Source organism: Staurois parvus, unplaced genomic scaffold (assembly GCF_062004578.1).
Source record: "Staurois parvus isolate SC_StPar_1 unplaced genomic scaffold, SC_StPar_1.0 ptg000720l, whole genome shotgun sequence".
NCBI classification, from domain to species: Eukaryota; Metazoa; Chordata; class Amphibia; order Anura; family Ranidae; genus Staurois; species Staurois parvus.
Genome location: NW_028318516.1, coordinates 3,617,825 through 3,643,701, shown reverse-complemented (window position 1 = coordinate 3,643,701; position 25,877 = coordinate 3,617,825). Strand labels below are relative to the sequence as shown.

Sequence of the window (25,877 nt, the reverse complement as noted above, 5' to 3'; positions counted from 1 at the left end):
CCTTGGGAAAGCTAGTTGGGGTTGAGAAGGCACTGACCGCCACTCCTGCGGTCAGGAGTGGCCCGCAATGCGAAGTGGACCTGGGCGCAGTTGTCCACTTTAGGGGCCTCTTGGTGCTCGGCCCTGTCTGGGAAGATCAACTTGGGCCCCTGTCACTAGGCTGGAACAAACCGCCTGTGCCCAGTCCGACAGCCAAGAAGGGTAACTGTCAGAGGGGCATGTCAGTGGTTCAGTTTAGGAACCCATCAGTAAAAAGAGACCCCCAGAGGTCTGGGCGTGGGGAGACTGAGGCAGTTGAGACCTGGTCTGCTCCCCAGGCCAAAAAGCAGGTTACGTCAGTCGCAGGTACAGCTGGCTACGGTAAGACGCCTGGATGCGATGATCATGGCTCAGCTGGACCTGTGACTTACCTAGCAGACAGGAAACTGGAGGAACTGGTGTCCTGGATGCTAGCAGTTAACGAGGACTGTCCATCTTGGATGAAGGTACCTATGGACACCACTGGGAGGCGAGGCCCAGAATTTGCCTGTCCGGTTCCGGTGCACACGGACACTACTACCTTCAGGCCAGATGTAGTCCTAAGCCTGAGGAAGAAGGTAGGAGAGGGAAATCTTCTCTACCTCGACAAGAAGCTACATATTAATATGTTAGCAAAGGACACCCCTGAGCCGAAGTGTTTTGTGAACAGGTGGGCACCCCGGCAGTTGCAACGGGATTCGGATAGCCACAGCCGACTGGTACCCACCCGTGACCACTCACTTGGTCGGCCCAGCAGTGCTGCTGGAGAGAACGGCTTCCTGTTCAGATGGAATTCGGTTCTCCCGCAGTACAGCGGTACCAGGACGTCCCAAGAGGAACCTCTGGACAGAGGTCGGTTGCGACAGGAGAGAACTTGTAGCTCACTCCTTGGCAACCACTTAAGGGGGAGGTGTGGCAAACTTGCTCATCCTTGTTGGAGCGGAGTCCCCCTTTACACTCTTTTTCGTGTTCTGTCTGTGTATTTGAGGTCTTCCTGGAATCCTCACATCCCCCCTGCATTCCTGTGAGGCAAACGTTATCTTCTGGCAGATGGTGTGGGGGGTCAACCAGGTTAAGACATCCTGTATCCAGCAGTCATAAAGGTTGTAAAGTGTACTTCCTCCCCCATCTTAATCAAGATAAGATAACTGCACATTCCTCAGGTGAACTGTATGTTTCATATCATGGGGGATGAGTTGTATTTAGAGTAGAGTTCCCCAATGACCACTCCCAAGTCAGAGCCCCCCTCCCTTCCCCTGAGAGGGACCTTTAAGAGAGTGAAAAGTTTTTGTCGCAGAGACACTCACACACACCGAGATCTCCCAGCAACATCGTAACAAGGGGAGATCAAAGAACCTTTCTGCTCTGCATCTTGAATTTGCTAAAACCAGGCAAGGCAAGTAACTTACCCTGTAATTTCCTTGTTATTCTATGTTTGCTGTGTCTTTATATACATATATATATTTTTGTGATATCTCTTTGTACATATTTATTTTGCATCTGACACTTTTGGTAATAAATCTTTCTTTCTGAAAGTGTTAAACTGTTTCTAAGCGCTTACTTGCAATTCACGAATCCCTGCCTTTGAAGAGACGCTACGGGTTGTCATATCTCTGTATAACAGGTCTGCGGGCCGTGCTATATAGATCAATATTTCAATCATTATAGTGTATATTTGATAACAGGAGTTTCCCAGTCTCCGACAAAAGTGGTGGTGGCAGTAGAGGGTTAGTTGCGTAACTAACCCGACCCAGTAACAAGCGCATTCAGGCTGCAGGCACCGATTGTAGTCCATTAGCTGGGCAATCGCTGTGTAGGGTGCAGCTGGGTGGGGCCTTGTTACGCGCATCACACCGCGGTTTTGGATCGGCCGGCCCTTCGGTCACGAGTTTGGTGAGAAGGTCTGGGGTCTGACGCCGTGGGCGTGACGTGTTACTGTTAGTCGCGGCTGTGCAATTGTCGCCTGTTGGTGGCGGCTGCGGGTCGTGACAACTTCTACCCCCTTCCTGCCTACTGGGCACTTCTACCCCCTTCCTGCCCACTAGGCACTTCTACCCCATTCCTGCCTACAGGGCACTTCTACCTCCTTCCTGCCTACAGGACACTTCTACCCCCTTCCTGCCTACAGGACACTTCTACCCCCTTCCTGCCTACAGGACACTTCTACCCCCTTCCTGCCTACAGGGCACTTCTACCCCCTTCCTGCCTACAGGGCACTTCTACCCCCTTCCTGCCTACAGGACACTTCTACCCCCTTCTTGCCTACAGTGCACTTTTATCCCCTTCCTGCCTACAGGACACTTCTACCACCTTCCTGCCTACAGGACACTTCTACCTCCTTCCTGCCCACCGGGCACTTCTACCCCCTTCCTGCCCACAGGACACTTCTACCCCCTTCCTGCCCACCGGACACTTCTACCCCCTTCCTGCCTACAGGACACTTCTACCCCCTTCCTGCCTACAGGACACTTCTACCCCCTTCTTGACTACAGGGCACTTCTACCCCCTTCTTGACTACAGGACACTTCTACCCCCTTCCTGCCCACAGGACACTTCTACCCCCTTCCTGCCCACCGGGCACTTCTACCCCCTTCCTGCCCACCGGGCACTTCCACCCCCTTCCTGCCTACAGGGCACTTCTACCCCCTTCCTGCCTACAGGACACTTCTACCCCCTTCCTGCCTACTGGGCACTTCTACCCCCTTCCTGTCTACAGGGCACTTCCACCCCCTTCCTGCCTACAGGGCACTTCCACCCCCTTCCTGCCTACAGGGCACTTCTACCCCCTTCCTGCCTACAGGGCACTTCTACCCCCTTCCTGCCTACCGGGCACTTCCACCCCCTTCCTGCCTACCGGGCACTTCTACCCCCTTCCTGCCCAGGCCAATTTTCAACTTTCAGCGCTATCACACTTTGAATGACAATTGCGCGGTCATGCAACATTGTACCCATATGACATTTTTATCATTGTTTTGTGACAGATAGAGCTTTATTTTGGTGGTATTAATTAATCACCTCTGGGTTTTTTTTTTATTTTTTGCTAAACAAACCAAAAACAACTGAAAATTTTGAAAAAAAACATGTTTTTTCTTAGTTTTTGTTATAAAATGTTGTAAATAAATGATTTTTCTCCTTCACTGATGTGCTCTAATGAGGCTGCACTGATGGGCACTGATGGGCACTGATAGGTGGCACTGATGAGGAGGCACTGGTAGGTGGCACTGATGGGCATTGACAGGCATCACTGATGGGCACTGAAAGGCAGCACTCATATATGGCATTTATAGGCAGCACTGACAGGCACTGATAGGTGGCACTGACTGGCACTGATAGGTGGCACTGACTGGCACTGTTAGGTGGCACTGTTAGGTGCTACTGATAGGCAGCACTGACGGGCAATGATGCGCACTGATAGGCAGCACTGATTGACACTGATAGGCAGCACTGACTGGCACTGATAGGTGGCACTGACTGGCATTGATAGGTGACACTGACTGGCATTGATAGGTGACACTGAAAGGCAGCTCAGATGGGCACTGATATGTGGCATTGATGTGCACTGGTAGGCATTGATGTGGCACTGACAGGTGACACTGCTGGGGCTACACAGATCATCAAGGCACACTGATCATCAGTGCCCTGATGATCAGTATACATGTCCCTGTTAGGAATACAACAGCATGTACTATATAGTATTGTGTGTTAATATCACTTGACCAGTAGATGGCACTGTACACTAAGGTTATCAGTTGTGCATATGTGTAGAACTTGTTGGTTCTCTCTCTTCCTTCTCTTCTCTTCCTCTCTCTCTATTTAGGAAGTAAGATGTCTGCTATCACTGTCTGCTGAAATGTGCTCTGTATGTTTGCAACTTAAGCCACACAAGTAAAAACATAGTTCTGCCTCATCACTACCAGTGTCTTCTCTAACACATAACCAACAGTCCCCTCCGAGGAATGCCGATTACCCGCTCTCCTCTCCTCTGTCAGCGTGACAACTCGTGAGGAGAGAAATGCAGATAACTGGCATTTCCCTATTTACATGTGATCAGCTGTGATTAGACACAGCTGATCACATGACTGAGTCAACATCTTCAGCTCTTTCCATTGATTGGTGATCCACTATGTCCGAAGGACACAGTGCACCATTGATCACTACGCTGCACGCTCCCGGAGCCACACATGCGCGGTTAGAGTGGGAGGACATCATATGACGTCCTCCCAGAAAGAGAGAACCACCTTGCACCCGTCATTGCCTTATATGGCGGGTGGGAGGCGGTTAAACAATTTGCTTGGGGAGAGATTTAAATCTTTACATGGAATTACAGAAGATTAGAACTCTCATGGACAGCATTAAGGACACCATATTCTGGCACTACATAAAATGCATGTCTATTCATTTATTCTATTCATTTACAGCAGCAACAAAAACCCAATGTGATTGAATCCCACCCCAAAATAAATTAGTAATAAGTAGTTGTAGCGCACCCCCTAATGAGTCACTGGTGAATTTGATTCTATCCCCCCTCTGAGCACACACAGCCAGGCACTTAGAATTTTCTGCACTCTTCCACTGGCTCCAGAGAACAGTCTAGGGGTTTCTTTTTGTTGTTTTATTGGACACAATGAACTTGGATGGGGTGAATAGGGTACCCCGATAAACTGTAAAACTGAACAACTTGTGGACTCCTCAACTTTTGGCTTGGCAGTACAAGATTTATGTCACACAGGATCTCTATGCTGACTGTGACCTGTACTCCTTCCAGAGTTTAGAAGCTACACAAAGTCACTATTCTTCATCACCGGGGTCATCTACTCACTCAGCCACAGGACCATTGGTTGCCTCCTGCCAATATCCTCCATGCTCTTCCTAGTGAGTGGGATGTAGATGTATACCACCATAGCACAGCTGGACTCTTTTCAATCAATTTTATTCAGGTTTTCTCCAGTGAGCTTCTCCAGATCCAACTTGATCCCTGGAATTGCAAATAGGCCCTCCAGCTAAGCCTAGCTGGGATCTCTGTGTCTTACTAATAGCTTCTTCAAGGTCCTGCACAGGCATCCCCTCCTGCAGGACTGAAGCGAGGAACATTGCACTCCGCTGTCCAGGCCTCAGACTATTTATGAGCTCCTCAACCACCTACTGGGCACATCTCACCAGGATTGGTTCTTCCTCCCACTATACTTCTAGAATCCTCTGGAATACAGGGAGAAGTAACAGACCAGCAGCCTGTGAGACACTGAGCAGCCCCAAACAATCAACACCGGCTCCTCTGGTTACAGATGAGCTAGGTAAATTTACCCAGCAGCCTGCTCTACTCTAGGAGGGTGCTACATTGTTATTGACAACTTTTTTTCAAGTAGTAGTAGTAGTAGCAGAAGTGATAGTTGAGTGTTGGCAATACAGTAAAAAATTATTATAAGGTATACACTTTAAAACAAAAAAGCTTAAAGGGTAGCTCCGCTTTGTAGGAAAAAAAATGGGAAGAAAAAAATTATAAAGCATTTTCAATTGTGACTCAAGTCATATTGTCACACAACTTGCTGGATCCAAAGCAGCATGGCTTTACTGAGTGCAGACCATGGCAGACACATCTGATTGGATTCTTTTACCTTATCACCAATGATTTGGACCAGGGTGGTGCTGTGGACATAGAATATCTTGATTTCAGCAAGGCATGTGATACAGTTCCACATAATGATCTAATACAGAAGTTGGACAAGCTAGGACTTAGCCCTTGGGGGGTTCAGTGGATGTGCAGCTGGATAAAGGAGAGATACCAGAGTGTGGTTGTAAATGGGGATCACTCGGAACAGAGAGCAGTCACTAGTGGTGTACCCCAAGGCTCTGTACTGGGAGCTGTTCTATGTAATATATATGTAAGGGATAGAACTAAAGGGTTGTTGGGTAAGGGGATGTCTCTTTGCTGATGACACAAAGGTGTGTAATAGGGAGGATATCCCTGGAGGTGTCTGTAACATGGAACAGGATTTGGCATTGCTGGAAGAAGTGGACACTGCAGTTCAATGTTTCTAAATGTAAAATAATGCACCTAGTGAAAATGAATTCCTTGAAAGAGTACAACATTGGGGGTACAGTGTTGGCGAACACTACAGAGGAAAAGGACTTGGGGGTACTTATTTCAGACGATTGCAAAATGAGCAAACATAGACCAGGCAGTGGGGAAAGCAAATAGAATTCTTGGATGCATCACTAGAGGGGTTACAGGTAGGAAGGAGGTCCTGATTCCTCTATATAGATCTATATGTCACTAGAAGGGTCACCGGCAGGAGGAAGGGGGTCCCGATTCCTCTATATAGATCTATCACTAGAGGGGTCACCGGCAGGAGGAAGGAGGTCCCGATTCCTCTATATAGATCTTTATATCACTAGAGGGGTCACCGGCAGGAGGAAGGAGGTCCCGATTCCTCTATATAGATCTTTATATCACTAGAGGGGTCTCCGGCAGGAGGAAGGAGGTCCCGATTCCTCTATATAGATCTTTATATCACTAGAGGGGTCACCGGCAGGAGGAAGGAGGTCCCGATTCCTCTATATAGGACTTTATATCACTAGAGGGGTCACCGGCAGGAGGAAGGAGGTCCCGATTCCTCTATATAGATCTTTATATCACTAGAGGGGTCACCGGCAGGAGGAAGGAGGTCCCGATTCCTCTATATAGATCTTTATATCACTAGAGGGGTCACCGGCAGGGAAGGAGGTCCTGATTCCTCTATATAGATCTTTATATCACTAGAGGGGTCACCGGCAGGAGGAAGGAGGTCCCGATTCCTCTATATAGATCTTTATATCACTAGAGCGGTCACCGGCAGGAGGAAGGAGGTCCCGATTCCTCTATATAGATCTTTATATCACTAGAGGGGTCACCGGCAGGAGGAAGGAGGTCCCGATTCCTCTATATAGATCTTTATATCACTAGAGGGGTCACCGGCAGGAGGAAGGAGGTCCCGATTCCTCTATATAGATCTTTATCTCACTAGAGGGGTCACCGGCAGGAGGAAAGAGGTCCCGATTCCTCTATATAGATCTTTATATCACTAGAGGGGTCACCGGCAGGAGGAAGGAGGTCCCGATTCCTCTATATAGATCTTTATATCACTAGAGGGGTCACCAGAAGGAGAAAGGTTTCTTTATGAAGATCTCTAGTTGGACCTCATGTAGAATACTGTGTCCAGCTCTGGAGACCTAATTTACAAAAAGATATTGATAAGATAGAATGAGTCCAGAGATGGGGAACAAAAGGACATGACCTCCAACTAACTGGAGGAAAGTTCACAACTAATCTCAGAAAGTATTATTTTACTTACAGAGTAGTTGATGCTTGGAGTGAACTTCCAGCAGAGGTAGTGAGCCAGTCAACAGTAAATAGCTTCAAACATGCTTGGGACAAACATAGGTCTCAGACCAAAAAGTTAACCCCCCCAAAAAAGAGAACACAAAAAACACACAAAATAAACAGGCAGACTCGGTGGACCACTCTGCCTTTTTCTGCTGTCACTTTTCTATATTTCTGCAGCGCTGTCATTTTCTGTAAAATACTAAATGCGATATGGCTAACTGGGGATGTTCTGTGCACAGAGTGTGTACAGAGCGTCCCCTGAAAATGTCATTTCCTGCTTGTGTGATTGGCTCACTGATTTCCCCAGAAGTCTGCACTAAGATACAAGTCAGACCCTGTAATTTTCCTCATTAGTGCCCAGCGGGCTGATAATTAGTCAGTCACTTCCATTCACATTCACTCTGCACATGGACACAGACAAGCAAACAGCTATTTCTGCAGAATAACACAAGGTAGGAATCTGCAACAAAGTTTGATAAAATCCCCGCAATGTACAGAGATCACCCAGAGTTTTTTCTCAACAAAAGTAGAGTTCCTCTTTAGGCCACCAATGTCATATGACTTGGCAAACAGGGACAGAACAGGTGAGAGCCGAGTTTGTTGTGATCCTCTGCTTAGTAACAGACTGCATTGTGTGCCGAATACAAATCACATGAAACACGTCATCGGGATCAGGATTCTTCTTCAGCATAACAACTGCTCAGTCTGCAGAGACCATGGGAGGAAATGTCACAAAGTAGCAGTTTGATTGGAGCCCAAGGCAGCAATGGATGGAAGAGATGAGGTATATAAACAATCCAATGAGGGTAAGATGTCACCAACAAAGCAGCCCTAAATATAACAGAGATTGGCTGCCCATGAAGCAAACATATTTCCTTACCACTCGCCTACCGGGCACTTATACCCCCTTATTTACCAGGCCAATTTTCAGCTTTCAGCCCTGTTGCACTTTGACAATTGCGCGGTCATGCAAGATTGTACCCATATGAAATTTTGATCATTTTTTTCTCACAAATAGAGCTTTCTTTTGGTGGTATTTAATCGCTGCTGGGCACTTTACTTTTTGTGCTATAAGCAAAAAAAGTGCAAAACAATTTGAAAAAAAAAGTTTCTTTGTTTCTATTATAAAATTTTTCAAACAGGTAATTTTTCTCCTTCACTGATGTGCATTGATGAGGCAGCACTGATAGGCAGCACTGATAGGCGGCACTGATAGGTGGCACGGATAGGCGGCACTGATAGGCAGTACTAATGAGATGTCACGGATAGGTGGCACTGATATGCGGCACTGATTGGTGGCACTGATAGGCGATACTGATAATGGGTACTGATAGAGAGCACTGATAGGTGGCACTGACTGACATCACTGCTGGGCCCTGACTGGCACAACCGCTGGGCACTGACTGGCAGCACTGCTGGGCTGCACTGATGGGCACTGGTGGGTGGCACTGGTGGGCACAGGTGGGTGGCAATGGTGGGCACAGGTGGTTGGGCACAGGTGGGTGGCACTACTGGGCACAGGTAGGTGGCACATCTGGGCACAGGTGTGTGACACTGCTGGGTGGCACAGGTGGGCGCACTGCTGGGCACAGGTGGGTGCATTGCTGGGCACAGGTGGGCGCACTGCTGGGCACAGGTGGGTGGAACTTGTGGGTGGCACTGCTGGGCACAGGTGGGTGGAACTTGTGGGTGGCACTGCTGGGCACCGATCATCAGGGCACTGATGATCAGTGACCTTGATGATTGGTGCCGATTCCCGCTCTGACAACTGCTGGTTTTCGGCAGTACTTTCCTCACGATCTGACAGCGTGAGGAAAGTGCAGCCGAGAACCGGCATTTGCATTTCCAGGTGATCAGCGTGTCATTGGACACGGCTGATCACGTGGTAATGTTTTAGTCATGGACTTAATCATCCAGTGCTTATCTGTTCCTGTCCAAAATTTATGACGCTGGCCAGCTTTTGGAATGTGCGCACATAAAGAAACTCACACTGACACGTTTGGTCTGTGAAAACTTCTCTCTAATTTATTGAAATGAAACCGTGAGCTTATATATGAAAAATGATGCGAACATCACGTGATAACAGCATAAGCATTATATTAGTCTTTGATTGGTCACTTTACACGAAAACAATCTCCGTCATGGTATAGGTGTGATCTTCTTCAGTCTTATCTTAAAAAGAGAAAAACATTCTTTTGTCTTCCAAATCACACGATGGGAGGGGGTCTGTTCCTGTGAGCAAATATTTCTTAAGCAAGGATTTCTTAAAGTACCACAAAGCCAGGCAGAAAATATTCACACAACATATGTATTAAAGTATAAAAGTAAATATTTATAAAACTTATAGAAATAGCGTATATATATATATTCAATAGGAAACGAAATAGGCATTTTACCAAATCCATCACAGTCCCCCCTTAAAATGACTATTTTCCTCTGTCCCTATAAAGCCTAGCTCATCTGTCCTTATGTACCTTGGAACTCTTTTATGCTGCACGTTAGACAGGTGATGACTATTTCATCACCTCCCCCGCCACAGACTTTGTACATAAGGAAATCAGATGCTATCCCTACAAAATTGTGAGATTACTATTGGCAGGGAGGGACCGTAATGGGGTATAAGGTTTTTTTTTCTTCATCTATCATGTGGGGATCCTCTTGCTCCTGGTTCAGGAAGGTAGGTGTTCTGTTGTCTACAGCTTTGCTCATCAATTTCCTCACACATGGTATAACACAGCATACAACCAGGACCAGGAGAATCAGAATTATTAGTACAGTTACCCCTATTTGGGCAAGTATCTTTTGCCACCCACTCATCCAACTGAAATATTGATCCCACAAGTCTGTGATCCCTGAATTCTTTTTTCAACTCAACTGACAGATCTTCAAATTTCTTTATAGCCAGAGTAACCTTACCATTCGGGCCAGTATTGTCAGGAATATATGTACAACATGTTCCGGTTCCTTCTATCATTTTACAGACACCTCCTTTTTCTGCTAAAATCATGTCCAGAGCCATTCTATTCTGGAATGTCATGTAGGATGTAGGGGCTAACTGGTCAACAATTCCTTGAAGGGCATCTCTGGTGTAATTCACAAACCTCTGTTGGTTGTAGTATATGTAATTTATCTAATCTACATTTTTATTAACAGTTATCATGGGAATCAGGGATTCAAAACCTGCTTTACTTGGTCTCTGGCTTTAAATTTATTAGGCACCCCCCTTGGGACTCCAAAGCATCTATACACATGTGGGTCAAAACTACCAGAAGGAGCTTTTCGTTTCCTCCTACGGCCAGGCGTTGGGTCAGGGGTATTCTCTGCTAGGATGTGGAGAGGCATAATGGCCTTTGCAAGGGCATACTCACCAGTCCAAATCCCTTCCAATCTGGTTCTAATCTTTTGGTCCCCAGTAATCATCCATGACACATATGTATATTTACTCACTACTATCGGAACATGCTCATTATGTCAAGATCATATAGATTATGGTCATAGCACCACATGGGATCTATACTACAGAAATCAAAGGTGTAAATAGCTACATGAGTGTTGGATGAGTTGTACCAAAATATAGTGGTGTCACCTATTTCGGTGATATCCACCTGTTGAGCCTCTGTCAGACTTATTAGAAAAAGGATATACAACATAGTTGTCATGGTGTAGATGACGCCTTTTCCTCAGGGGTTTGGGACTTTCTTGCAGTGGGAGGCGTGTATCCAAGTGTTCTTCCCGGCCACCTTGTCAGAAGGGGCTGTGGTCAGCAGAACTTGGAAGGGACCATCATATCTTGGCTCAAGGGAATGTTTCCTCATAAATGTCTTTACTAATACCCAATCTCCGGGTAATAGGCTGTGAGTTCCTGTATCTGACTCAGAATCTGGAATGGAGAAAACACTTGGACATAGATACGGGTTAATTCACGTGGTAATACAGTCACATAATCAGTTAACACATCACATTGTAATTGCAACTGTTCTGGAAAATAACAACCAAGTCTGGGGGCTGAGCTAAACAAAATCTCATAAGGGGATAGGGAGTGTTCTCTCTTGGTGTGTATCTGACACTAAATAGGGCAATAAACAGACTGTCTGGCCAACTCATGCCAGTCTCTTGGGCCATTTTTTAGCATTCTTTCTATTTTTTCACTACTTTGGGGGTGATAGGGGGTATGGAACGCCAGAGTGACTCCTAATGCCGCCCATATTTCATTGCTTACTGAAGCTGTGCAGGCGGGGCCCTGGTCACTCTCTATCACCTTTGGAAGCCCATATCTGCATACAACCTCAGTGAGGAGTTTCTTCGCAGTTGTTTTAGCAGTCATGTTAGTTACAGCAAAGGCCTCTGGCCAACTGGAAAACATGTCCAACACCACTAGGGTGTACTCAACCGCCCACTCTTTGGCATCTGGATATGGTCAATTTGTATCCTATGAAAAGGGTATAGGGGTTTGGCCAAGTGTTTCTGTAGTGTCTTCTCTGTGCGTCCCGGATTGCATTTTTGGACAGATGGCACATGTTCTGCAAAAATTGTTCGTCAATGTGGTGATTCCAGGCGCTATATCGTACTTGTTGATAAAAGAGTTCATGAGGCTCTTTGACAGATGGGCTGCTCCGTGTGCCCACTGGACTACAGCTGGAAACATATTCTTGGGTAAACAAAGCCTCTTGTTGCACTCAAACAGACCGTCTTTGAGAATAGCTCCTCTCCATCTCCAGCTTTCTTTTTCTTCTGAACTTGCTGCTTCTTGGAATTCCTTGAGGTAGCTTCTGTCCACAGGTATGGTCTGTAAGGTGAATATTGGTTCCCACTCTCCGGTCACCTCTCCTTCCATTTCTGGTGATCCCATGGCCGCTCGTTTTGCCGCCAGATTATTGCCTTTGGCTTCTGAAGAGTTTAATTTCCCATGAGCTTTTACCTTCAGAATAGCCACTTGAATGGGTAGAAGGAGTGCTTCCAGCAGTTGTCCAATGGCTGCTCCATGTCTTTTGGACGTACCTGCCGCAGTCATAAATCCTCTTGCCTTCCATGTGGGTCCAAAGTCATGGGCCACCCCAAAGGCATATCTGGAGTCTGTGTAGATATTGGCCCTTTTTCCTTCCACCATCTGGCATGCTGTTGTAAGTGCTTGAAATTCAGCTCCCTGTGCAGATATTGCTGGCGATAGGGCTCTTGCCTGTAGGACTGTGTCTGCAGTAGTGACCACAAATCCTGTATAATATTTGCCTCCATCGTCTGCATATCTGGAACCATCAACAAAAAAGGTGAAGTCTGGGTCCTGCAGTGGTGTTTCACTCACTGTGGGGAGATGGAAGATTTCCATTTTCATCACTTCAAGAAAATTATGAGGCTCAGCGGCTCCATCATCCTCTCCACTTTCTGCATTACCTTCATTACCCCCCTCAGCAATTGGGAGGAGAGTGGCCGGATTCAGGGTTTGGCAACGTAGGAGAGTGACATTATCAGGAAATTGGAGGGAACACTGTAGTCTAAGATGCCTCGTTGTGGACAAATGTTTAGGTTGGACTTGGTTTAAAATGGTAGCAATGGCATACGGTGCCAGAAGAACAAGTTCATGTCCCAGTACGATATCAGAGGTCTTATCCAGCAGAGCTGGAGCAGCGAAAACTGCACGCAGACACGAGGGTGCTCCTCTAGCCACTGGGTCCAAACGGCATGAGTAGTAGCCTACAGGTCGTAGGCAGTTTCCGTGGGTCTGGGCCAATACTCCTGTGCCATGGCCTTGGCGTTCAGACACGAACAGTTTGAAAGGTTTCTCGTAGTCTGGTAGACATAGGGCTGGGGCTGAAGAAAGTAAGCGTTTTAGAGCCAAAAAGTTGGAGGCGGCCTCTTCGGACAGATGGAAGGGCTCAGACTTGAGAGCATCGTAGAGTGGTTGCATAAACCAAGAAACATCAGGAATCCATGACCTACAGTAGGATATGAGGTCAAGAAAGGCATGGAGTGGCTTCTGGCCTAAAGGGAGTGGCAAGTTCTGGATGGCCTTAACTCTTTCCTCCGTAAGATGCCTTGTTCCATGTGAGAGGCAGTGGCCCAGGAACACGACTGTTGTAGAGCACCATTGCAACTTCGGTTTAGAGGCCTTACAGCCTTGGTGTGCCAAGTAACATAGTAAACTCTCTGAGGCTTCTTCAGCCGTGGGCAGGTCATCAGCACAGAGGAAAAGTCATCCACATATTAAAGAAGGACCACTGCCGAATGTTCCTTTTGCCACGTGCCCAGTATGGTGGTCATGGCTTTGGCAAACTGGCTCAGGAAATTTTGCGCCCCCTTGTGGCATAACTGCCCAGGTGTATTGCCGCCCCTCATGGATAAAAAAACGAAGAAATATCTGCAGGGAAGATACACGGTGAAATACTTTGCTGTTGGAGATACCCCTGTGAGTAAAGTGTGGGGATTTGGAACGATAGGTGTCTCTAAGACAGTGGCTTCATTCACTGCTCGGAGGTCCTGTACCATCCTGTACTTCTCTGGTTCTCCTTTGGGTGTCTTCTTTTCTTATCGGGAACAAAAGTGTATTACATGGAGAGGTACAAGGTATGAGTGCACAGTTTACCACAAGGGACTTGACCTGCTTCGAAATGGCCTTGGATTGCGCTGGTTTCAGTGGGTACTGTGGTTTCCTGGGTAGGGGAGCTCCAGGCTTCAGTTCCACCATAATTGGGGGTACCTTTTAAATGTCCAATATCTTCGGGTCCTGTGGACCATAAACAACTTTGGATTCTGCTCAGCACATCCGGTGCTACGTAGAATGTACCATTGACTTGTAAGACCGGACACACTGGGTAGAGGCGGCTCACTCGAGGCGTTGGCCTTCCATTTGTCTAATTTGGTGTACCAATATGGCCGCCTCCAGGAAGTGTACTGGGCTGGGCAGGAAGGGACAAAGCAGGAGCAGCAGGATGGCTGCCATCAGGAAGTGTACTGGGCTGGGCAGGAAGGGACAAAGCAGGAGCAGCAAGATGGCTGCCATCAGGAAGTGTACTGGGCAGGGCTGGGGTGGTGGGCATAAAGTAGGCGTTAGATGAAGGGCAGGGCTGGGGTGGTGGGCATAAAGTGGGCGTTAGATGAAGGGCAGGGCTGTCCCTCCCCTCCTCCACCCCACATTCCAACATAGGGCGGTGGTTTTAGCACACTTCCAATTACAATTTTGTGATACACATACATTATACAATCGCCTTTTTCTTGAATTTCTTCTAACTATCCTTTATGCAACGCTTTTACAGTTTTTTTACCAAGCTTCTGTCACGTTCAGCAAACCTTTATCACATAACATTCCTCTCTGTTCCTACAATGATTTATGCCAGTCCTGACCTTAAGCTTACAAACTTTCGCTACTTTAGATAACTTTTTAACTGCTTCACTTCCTTCACACCTCTTCACAATATGACATGCCAGTAATCCTTTTCAATATTTAACACATTAATGGTACACATAAACAGTTTTTTTTTTTTTTTTCTCTGTAGCAATACCTGTTCTGTCCACTACTCTTTGTGGATAACTTTGGCTACATTATACCAAGCTTCTTGCTGCCTTCAGCAAAATTCTTTGTCAACTAAGACATCTTTCTTCTCCTTTTTTTTTTTTTCTTCGCCATTCTTTTGGCTGTAAACGACCCCCCTTATCTGTGATTCCACATACTTTCACTAACTTAACTAATCCCTTAACATACTGCTCCCCCTCCCTCTGTGCAACCAGGTCACGTGCTAACATTCCTTTCTAGGGGTCTTATCAGCGTCTGACCCATCTCCTCCTGTCTCTGGTCCTTCCTAACAAAAATCTAAGACACTTCACAGGCTGCTGTCCAGACTTTCCTTAACCCTTAACAAACCCCAACCTTCTGTTATGAACGGCAAACATTAACTCACAGACACACATTTAGGACATAAGATATCAGTCTATCTTGGTGGGCTATGAGTACAGATCACTGAGTAAATCTTCGTAACCCACACAAACAGTTACGGCACCCCGCTGTCACACTACAGTGACGCGTAACCCGACACCTCCTCTCTTGTGGTCAACACACAAGGTTACCACACACCTAAGAGAAATTATGTGTCAAAACCCTCAGTAGGTCCACTCCTCTTCCATCTCAAGACTGATACATAAAAACACACAACAGAGACCCAGGTAACAGATAAGCACATGCAGGTATATTTAAATAAACTCTGGGCAAGCAAGGTTACCTGCTTTTAGTGACCTTTAGCAGCCGTACTAGGCACAGGTATGAATCAACAACAAAGACAGGATAAGCAATGGTAAGATAGCAAAATATATCTTACCATGCTCCAGAGGCGATCAATCTCCGGCCTGTCCAGTTTGACTGACAGCTAATGCCCTTTTCATGTCAGCTGGCTGCAGGTTCATTACTCAGTTCCCGGGTTTCTTGGCACCAATTGTTTTAGTCACGGACTGAAATCGTCCACTGCTTATCTGTTCCTGTCCTAATTTATGATGCTAGCTTTGAAATGTGCGCACATTGGAAGGGACTCATGCTGACACACAAGTTCAGTCTATGAACACTTCTAGTTTATTATAATGAGAAAGTGAACTTATATATGCAGAATGATGCGAGAGTCATGTGACAACAGCATAAGCAAAATATTAGTCTTTGATTGGTCATTTCCACACGAAAACAATCTCCGTCATGGTATAGGTGTGATCTTCTTCCATCTTATCTTATAGAGAAGAAAAACATTCCTTTGTTTCCCAAATCACATGGTGGGAGGGGGTCTGTGTGTGTGAGCAGACATTTCTTAAGCAAGGATTTCTTAAAGTACCACAAAGCCCAGCAGGCAGAAAATATTCACACAACATATGTATTAAAGTATAAAAGTAAATATTTATAAAACTTATAGAAATAGCGTATATATATATATATTCAATAGGAAACGAAATAGACATTTTACCAAATCCATCACACCCCCACTTACAACCCGTGTCCCCCTCCTCACCCCATTCATCCTTCCTTCCCCTCATCACTGAACTGTCCCAACCTTTATCCTCTGTCCTTCTCCCTTCCCCCTCTTCAGCCCCATTTTGATCTCACTCACTCTTCCTCGTTATCACCTCCCCACCCCATCACCCTTTTCAGCTCCCAGTCCCCCACTTCACCATCGTTTCCCTCCTTCATCCCCTCCTCATCTCCCCATCCACCTATCACCTTCCCATCCCCCTCTTCTCCTTTCCAGCTTTTTGTCCCTTATTCACTTCCCCCTTCTACACCCTCCTTACCCCCTCCTTGCTGCTCCAGTCACCTCCTCCTCACCCTCTCTTCTCTCTCACCTCCTTTTCCTCCTCCTCACCTCCTCTTCTCCCTCCTCTCTCTCCTCACCCCTCTTCATCCTCTGTCCCTCTTCTCCCTCCTCACCCCCTCTTCTCCCTCCTCACCCCCTATCCCTCATCCTCACCCCCTCTTCTCCCTCCTCACCTCCTTTTCCTCCTCCTCACCTCCTCTTCTCCCTCCTCTCTCTCCTCACCCCTCTTCATCCTCTGTCCCTCTTCTCCCTCCTTGCCCCCTCTTCTCCCTCCTCGCTCCATATTCTCCCTCCTTGCACCCTCTTCTCTCTCCTCACCCCTCTTCTCCCTCCTCACCCCCTTTTCTCCCTCCTCACCCCCTATCCCTCCTCCTCACCCCCTCTTCTCCCTCCTCACCCCCTCTTCATCCTCTGTCCCTCTTCTCCCTCCTCACATCTCTTCATCCTCTGTTCCTCTTCTCCCACCTCCCCTCTTTTCATCCTCTGTCCCTCCTCACCCCCTAATCCCTCCTCCTCACCCCCTCTTCTCCCTCCTCACCCCCTATTCCTCCCTCCTCACCCCTCTTCATCCTCTGTCCCTCTTCTCACCCCTCTTTGTGCAGTGCTCCAGGCTGTGTGAATACACGTGGCTATATATTGCCTCCTGGCTGCCTGTCAACAGCTCTATGAAAATCGATCCACCACGGATCACTCTTCAGAGGGGTGGTAAGGTCTGCTGAACATGTAAATAAGCCCTAAAAGCTGTCCAGATAACCAAATCCATAAATGCTGCCAGTGATGAACGAGACCTCGGTGTCTGTCTGTATTGTGGTCAATCTTCCTGTGTGTAGTTATCACATCTGATTGTACAATAGATCATCAATATGCTTCTTCTAGAGTCACAAGCTTTTCAAACGAATGCCCCGCCCCTAATTAAAGTGCATTCTCCACCCATGATAGTTTGCTGGACACAGAGAAAAAGAAGGTGTCCCTAGAAATTTATATGGAATGTTGGCTACTATGTAAAGGGGTCACCTCCACTCCCACCAAGGGGGGGATATCTGACTGCCTAGTCCAGCCTTCCTCAGCCAGGGGTCCTCCAAAGGTTTCTCGGGGCTTCTTAGACAAATAGGATTTTTGGTTGACCTGTAAAAGCCATTTGTTGGGGTACATGACGGGACACACAGCATCTTATTACATCCCTACTATCCTGCACCACCTACAGGTGATTGGACACCGGAACAACAGACAGGAAGTCCCCTTGTAGTGCGTGACTCTTATGTAGTTCAGGTAGATATCACGGTTCACTGCTCTTTTTTAGGAATTTAACTAGCAAGGCCTAACTAAATAGAAAGGAAAACGTAGAAAAATATAATTAAAAAGTCATTGTAAAAATATAAACTTTGCCTACCTTAAAAGTGCAGTGTCTGTCAGTAGAGCAGTGAACGTGTCAGTAGAGCAGTGAATGTGTTAGTAGAGCAGTGAATGGTGTCAGTCAGAGCAGTGAATGGTGGCAGTATGGCAGAGGATGATGGCAGTAGAGCAGTGAACGTGTCAGTAGAGCAGTGAATGGTGTCAGTCAGAGCAGTGAATGGTGGCAGTATGGCACAGGATGATGGCAGTAGAGCAGTGAACGTGTCAGTAGGGCAGTGAATGGTGTCAGTCAGAGCAGTGGATGGTGGCAGTATGCCAGAGGTTGATGGCAGTAGAGCAGTGGATGGTGGCAGTAGAGCAGAGGATGGTGGCAGTATGGCAGAGGATGATGGCAGTAGAGCAGTGGATGGTGGCAGTATGGCAGAGGATGATGGCAGTAGAGCAGAGGATGGTGTCAGTAGGCAGCGGATGGTGTCAGTAGTTTTTAATTTTAAATTATATTTTTTACAACTTTATTTTTTTTTATTAGTTTTTACCATTTTATTTTTGTGGTTTTATTTTAACAACTCTGTTGTGGAATGATTCTGTTCATTCACAAACTGAAGCATAGCAAATACAGTTTACTATGTCTCAGTTATGAATGAACACAGCGAGTGATCAGCGCTCCCAATCACCATCTGGAAGATCATCCACAGCAGCCGATGGGGAATGAGAGGATGAGAAGTCAACAGCACTGATGGAGAGCACACAGAGTGGCCAGGCAGAGGAAGGAAGGGGACAGGAGGAACATTGGGGGCTGCATTTACTGGAACCAATCCCCTTTCCTCAGGTAGCAGCTGACTGCCAGCTTGAGGGAGAAGCTGGCTTTCATCTGCAGCGTGAGGAGAAGGGATTGGTTCCAGTAAATGCAACCCCTACTCCTGTGCAGGTCCAGAAGGCCAGCAATGAAGGGATGCAATCTACCCATCACCTACCTCTGGTCAACAGGTAAATCGTAATCAACGGGTTGCCAATCACCTCTTAACGAAGAACTGACTCCTCCAGAGACAAATGCTGGCAGCTGAGGAAAGTCCACCCTGAAAACTTCTATTTCTGGAGGGTGCATGGCTACTAGAGCAGGAACACAAAGAACCGGACATCTGGGGCCTCTCTAATGAATTACATATGCCCAGCCATGGTGTTATCTAATTGGGCCCTCACAGGGACCTTCAGTCATGTCAACCAATGCAGGAAAACAAGACTAAGCACCCCCACTATCAGAGCATTGGAAGCAGCAACCCCACCTACAACAACTAAGTCTTGTGGTAATAAAAAGGGAGAAAGCAATCTCAAAGACAACCAACAGTCCAGAATCTAATGATTGTGGCCTCCCATTCCACGCCATCAGGACATTTCATAGTAAAGGTCTGGAATAGCATTGGGGAAAAGGTAACCTACTTCCCAAGAAACTCAGGTAAAATCCAATGAAGGAAACCTTACCAGTGACCTGAACAAAGTCACCTGAGCCTACCCGGGAGGAAGAACCACTCTCACCTGGGCAGACTTCAGGGACAGGTCCCAAAATTCCAATCAGGAGTAACAAAGTGAGCCTGGAGTAGCGCACCCAAAATGGAGAACCCAACCAATCTCTGAGTGGGCATCAGGAGAGACTCATTGAGGAGGATTTACTAAAACTGGTGCAGCTGTGCATAGTAACCAATCAGCTTCTAGGTTTTACTGTCAAAGCTTTATTGAACAAGCTAAAATTAGAAGCTGATTGGTCACTATGGACAGCTGCACCAGATTATGTGTGCGCCAGTATAAAGTAAATCCCCTCCCAGTATGTTCCAAGAAAAGAGTAGAGAAGTCATCCATTTACCCTACAATAGGAATACACAGAGTCCATTAAAAGACCCAGAATCAGAGCCAAGACCCTAGTGAACCTCTGGGAATCAGGAATTATGGACAGGTCAAACAGTAAGGACACAAACAGGAGATAACATTCCTCCATCATAAATGTCAGGGATCTCTGGAAAAGGAAAGAAACAGGAAGTTGGCCCCCTTTATGTCCACCGATGCCCGGAAGACTCCCAGCTGGAGAGAGCGTATCACTAGATACACAAATTCCATCTAGAACTTCCACTCATGAAGAGAGCTGTCACAATGACTTCAGATCCAGAATGAGAATCTGAATCTCCTCTCCTTTAGGCGCACCCTGAAAACCCATCTCTTCAGGGAAGCCTACCCCACCCCCTGCTAACTTGCCGACCTCCTCCACTCTTCCTACCACTCCATCCCCCACAGCTATCTCCTCCTGTGCCACCATCCCCTCCCTCCTAGATTGTAAGCTGGAAAGAGCAGGGCCCTCGATCCCCTCATGTTTTGCATTGTATTGGTATTGTTCTGTCACATGTTCTGTCCCCCTTTGTAATGTACAGCGCTGAGCCAACTATTGGCGCTTTATAAATACTGTATAATAATAATAATGAGATGACCATCACCGTTTGGTATTGAAACCATAGAAGGTTTGAGCCTAAAGTAGGAACCTCTTGTCCTCTGTGAAATCACTCCCTGAAACAAATGAAGATCACGAGTTTGTGAAGGAGCAAATCTGTTATGCAGAATGAAGGGAAAGGTGAGGAGCAGAAAGGCTCAGAATTCCAACTCATAGTCAGGCCCCACCATGCTCAGGTGAGAGGAGTGGAGGTGCCTCTTCAACTGAAGTCTCTTGTTTAGCTGGAGTGAATTCTCAGGACTCCTAATGGAAATGGGGAATACGGAGGAAAGCATGAAACTTGAGAGCAGCAATGGAAACATTTTGTTGAAGTAGAAGGAGCAGCAGATTGTTGGAAATGTGAGCTTTCCCTACCCCCTGACAGCACCAGAGTGGCCCCTCTTCCCGATAACTTCTGAATAGATTAACTTTTGGTTGAGATCAGAGATTGCCGGCTCTACTGGAAGCATACACCCTCTCTGAGTGAACTCGCTCTCCCTGGGGCATTGCAGAGTCCATGGAGGAGAAGTCTTTCCCTGACCCACTTCCAGTATAAAATGTCATCTGGCTCTTGCTTCCTCCATCAGGTCCCTTCTATAACAAGGAGAGAGGTGAAAGGGAACACACGTGTTTGTGACCTAAAAGGTCCAACCGGCACCAATCCCAAATGCTATGCTATCCCTTAACCAAGCAAATATAGATTCTTCCATAATCACACAGGAATCGGAGGCAAGATATCCCTAGAGGTTGCAGAAATATCTGATAGGTGATCAGAGTCAGAGCCCCAAAAAGGAGACCTTGACCTGACTTTTCTGCCCTCTAGTAGACATAGGCCCTGCTGACCCATATAGTAGGACCGACAATCCAGCGATCCTGGTCCGCTGAGAAGGCACTGTGCCCTGGTTACCCCAGTTGATCACTCACCCAGCCTGCCAGTGCCCATAGCCACTCCCAATCATGAAGGTATGTGCTGGTGCTGCCCCCAAGAACCTTGTGACCAGTCATTGTGTCTACCTGTAGGAGTCATCCAGGCTGCAACCATGTACATCTGGGGTGTGTGGGCCTGTGGGGGAGAACACTGCCAGCTGCTTACAGCATTTGGAGACTCTCCATGAATAGTCTGCATGTATGGATGTGCCGCCTGACATGTAAACAGGCACAAGCACCACCTCACTTCTGTCATCCTCGCCTACACTGCATGTATACGCTTGCAGCCCAACGTCCAGACAAGGTGGAGGACAAAGAACTTCGACTACCACAGTAGATGCCAAAAGTCTGCCGGGCCTTTCAGAGCACCACTTCCACTATGTAGTGTTCCTGTGACCTGGGGAGGCACCTAACAATGCAAGAGTGTAGTGCCATCTAGTGTTCATGAATTGGAAATAGTACAGCAGTGCCTCATTATTGCCACTAGATGGAGCTAATGACTATAGGAAATCACTATATGAAATAAAATACAGCCAATATTCATCATGCCTAGGCAAAGGTGTGTCATATTCATTCAACAAGTAAAAATTAAAAGGCCTGTAAATAGTTACAAAAGTTAACACCACAAAATGTACTCAGCCAATGACAGGGCAGGACTCCATTTTTATTCTTCTTCTGACATCAATGGTCAACCCGGTCCCACACTTCATCCATGTCTTTGGGGGCCTCTGATCTCCTTATGAACTGTTCCTTCCATGATGAAGATCAGCCATGGAGTATATCTGAGGTGTATATCAGGGTGTGCTTCTTCCCCACATGAGAGCTGGGATGTCCAGCAACATTCATCTAGAAGACATTTCCCACACTCAAGGCACTAATACACCTCCAGGGTTGTGTGGGACCCCTGATGTACAGGAAGACAGGACTTCAGAGAGGAACATTTCCCTCACTCAGGACAGGAAAGTGGATTCTCACCCGTGTGAGATCTCTGATGTCTGTAAAGATTGGACTTATCTGAAAAACATTTCCCGCACTCAGGACAGGAATACGGCTTCTCTCCCGTGTGACACCTTTGATGTTTGTAAAGACTGAACTTGTCTGAAAAACATTTCTCGCACTCAGGACAGGAATATGGCTGCTCCCCTGTGTGAGATCTCTGATGTGTATAAAGATTAGACTTTACTGAAAAACATTTCCCGCACTCAGCACAGGAATAAGGCTTCTCCCCCGTGTGAGATCTCTGATGTGTGTAAAGAGTAGACTTCTGTGAAAAACATTTCCCGCACTGGGGACAGGAATATGGCTTCTCCCCCGTGTGAGACCTTTGATGTTTGCAAAGACTGAACTTGTCTGAAAAACATTTCCCGCACTCAGGACAGGAATGTGGCTTCTCCCCCGTGTGAGATCTCTGATGTTTGTAAAGATTGGACTTACGTAAAAAACATTTCCCGCACTCAGGACAAGAATATTTCCTCTCCCCCTTGTGCAATTTCTGATGTGTGTAAAGACTGGAATTGTCTGAAAAACATTCTCCACACTCAAGACAGGAATACGGCTTTTGCCCCGTATGCGATCTCTGATGTCTGTAAAGATTGGACCTTTGTGAAAAACATTTTCCGCATTCAGGGCAAGAATACGGCTTCTCCCCTGTGTGAGATCTTTTATGCACGTTAAGTTTGGATTTGAAATGGAAACCCTTCCCGCACTCAGTACAGGAGAAGCTCTTCCCTGTTGGAAGGCCGGCCCGGTCCCGCACTGTCTGAGGTTCCTCAGGATAGGAGGAATCCGATGGTCCATCTACACTGGGTGGTGCCGGATGGACATTGGAGGGAGCCGGGTTTTCTCCTGGACTATACTGTGTGATGTCCTCATCTTCTACTTTCCAGTCTGGAGACAAAGTGAGACAATCCTCGGAGGTTTTCCTCATCTCCCGGCCATGGACTAAAATACAAAGACAAAGAGGATTACTAGACAGGAGCTGATTGGTTCCCCCAAACCAGGACTCCACCCACATCAGGCAGCTTGGTCTCTGAGGAGCTTACAATTCCACCCTCAAGGGAACTAGGAAATGGCTCCTCTGATCTCCTACCAGGTCATTTCTTTATTCATGGACCTTAGTCAGAGAGTGAGGAAACAACCAGAACTGATACATAAATTGTGTCTGCAGCACAGAGAAGGAAGATTATCCGAGAGAAATCCAGGAATACAGGACGGGGAACACAGCTCAGGAAAGTGACCAGGGGATTACAGGCTGATATCACCCAGTCCCCGCCCTACTCTGGACCAATCAGTGAGCAGTATGGGTGGAGGAATGGATTTAGTGTTCATGACCCACCTGTGCTGATCTCTGTAGGAGTGTCCTCCTCTATAAATGTCCCCGTTATTCCATCCTCCTCCATAGACTGCTGATCATCCCTCACATACGCCTCTTCTTCTTCTGCTTTCACCTCAACTTTTATATCTATCAGATCTTCACCCTAAATCAAGCATATAATAGAAAAGTTCAGCTGTAAAATATAAGCTTTAATATTGTAACATCATACTTAAAAAAATCAAACCCTCACCTCAAGAAGTTCATGTTCTAAATGGTCAGTCCTACCATCCTTGTAACAGTGAGGGATGGTGTGACCTTCCTGTGTGGAATCCCGGGAATACAGAGGACGGGGACATCTCTCTGGTGGGTTCCCATGACTGGATCCATCTGTAGGAAACACACACACTGACTGAATCCATTGTTTCTATGTGTTTATCAGATGATGGGGGATCTAGGTGGATCCTCCGTACTGCTCTCTCCTTTACAATAAAGTCTCCTCTTACCCGGTGATGTGAGGGGCGGCTGATTGTCCATCATGACGTCCTTGTAGAGGTCCTTGTGTCCTTCTAAATACTCCCACTCCTCCATGGAGAAATAGACAGTGACACCCTGACACCTTATAGGAACCTGACACACACAATGATACAGTCACCATCCAGACACATCCCTTGTCTGTTACTGGAGAATGTCCCAGAATTCCCGGCACCGCTCACCTCTCCTGTCAGCAGCTCAGTGATCTCTCTGGTGACTTCTAGAATCTTCTTCTTCTTTCTCTCTTCTATCAGGGAGGGAGGTGGAGGCAATGTGATGTCATATGATCTCCAGACTTCACAGGAGGAAAACTCTACATCTGAACACAAAGAGTCACATCAAATGATATTCCCAGAATCCTCCTCACCTCTCCATTCAGGTCTCCATTTTATTAAAGCCCCACTTCAGGCTGAGGTATAATTCCCCCCCACAGGACCCCCACACTACGCAGGGTATAGGCTTGTTGCAGCATTCTGATGTCATTACATACAACGCAGGACCAACAGTCCCACTTTACATGTGAGGATACCAAGGGACCCCACATCCTAAGGGCATCAGGGAAAAAGCCAGATGGAGGGACATTGGGAGGAGGAGCTGTGAGGTCAGTGTGATGTCATAGGATTCTCTGACTCTGGATGGAGGGACATTGGGAGGAGGAGCTGTGAGGTCAGTGTGATGTCATAGGATTCTCTGACTGGATGGAGGGACATTGGGGGGAGGAGCTGTGAGGTCATTGTGATGTCATAGGATTCTCTGACTCCGGATGGAGGGACATTGGGAGGAGGATCTGTGAGGTCAGTGTGATGTCATAGAATTCTCTGACTCTGGATGGAGGGACATTGGGTGGTGGGGATGGATTTGGCGGCGTGCTGGTGCCAAGTTTCCTCCCCCCAGGGTCACTGCAGGTGTGGAGAAAAGCCAATGGGAGATGATCTCAGCATGACTTCCATCATGAAGGAGATGAGGGGGAGGGGAGGAAGTCACTGAAGGTGACCATAGATCCATGGAAATTCAGCTGGTTCAGCAGGGATCGCTCACATTTCCATCCATGTGTGGCCACTGCCGGATAAAAGCCACTCCCCCAGCGGCTGCAGCCAATAGCTTCAGTGCTGATCTGTGTATTCTGAGAGCGGAGGAGTCCCCCCATTGTCAGAATACAAGAGTGCAGCGGGGAGGATTCCCCCATCCACCTCCAATGTGTGGATGGGGGAATCACTTCAGTTTTTATGGTCATCCCGCTGGCTGAACGATAAAACTGAACCATGTAGGCCAGCTTTGGGAGCAAATATATTATCATCAACTCCTCCCCCTGAAGGGGTTCATCTACGTATTACCTCCTCTGCTGCCAGATCCAGGAATGTGGACTCTCTGCTTCCTCCTGATTCACCTCTCTACGAAAACGTCCTGAGTGTACCTGACATCACTTCCTGCCTGTATCTGACATCACTTCCTGTCTGTACCTGACATCACTTCCTGTCTGTACCTGACATCACTTCTGTCTGTCTTCCATAGAGACTTCCTGTCTGTACCTGACATCACTTCCTGTCTGTACCTGACATCACTTCCTGTCTGTACCTGACATCACTTCCTGTCTGTCTTCCATAGACACTTCCTGTCTGGGTA

General features: G+C 47.1%; 1 protein-coding gene across 1 annotated transcript; it reads right to left on the bottom strand.

Moving 5' to 3' along the window:
- Window positions 1-9,376: 9,376 nt before the first annotated feature.
- On the bottom strand, window positions 9,377-25,675 carry LOC149445517 (uncharacterized). Its single transcript, XM_089653791.1, has 4 exons — window positions 25,669-25,675; window positions 23,974-24,110; window positions 23,745-23,886; window positions 9,377-9,550 (listed from the first exon to the last, which is right to left on the bottom strand). The coding sequence occupies exons 1-4, from the start codon at window positions 25,673-25,675 to the stop codon at window positions 9,498-9,500; spliced, it is 339 nt and encodes a 112-aa protein (XP_089509917.1). The 3' UTR covers window positions 9,377-9,497.
- Window positions 25,676-25,877: the final 202 nt, after the last annotated feature.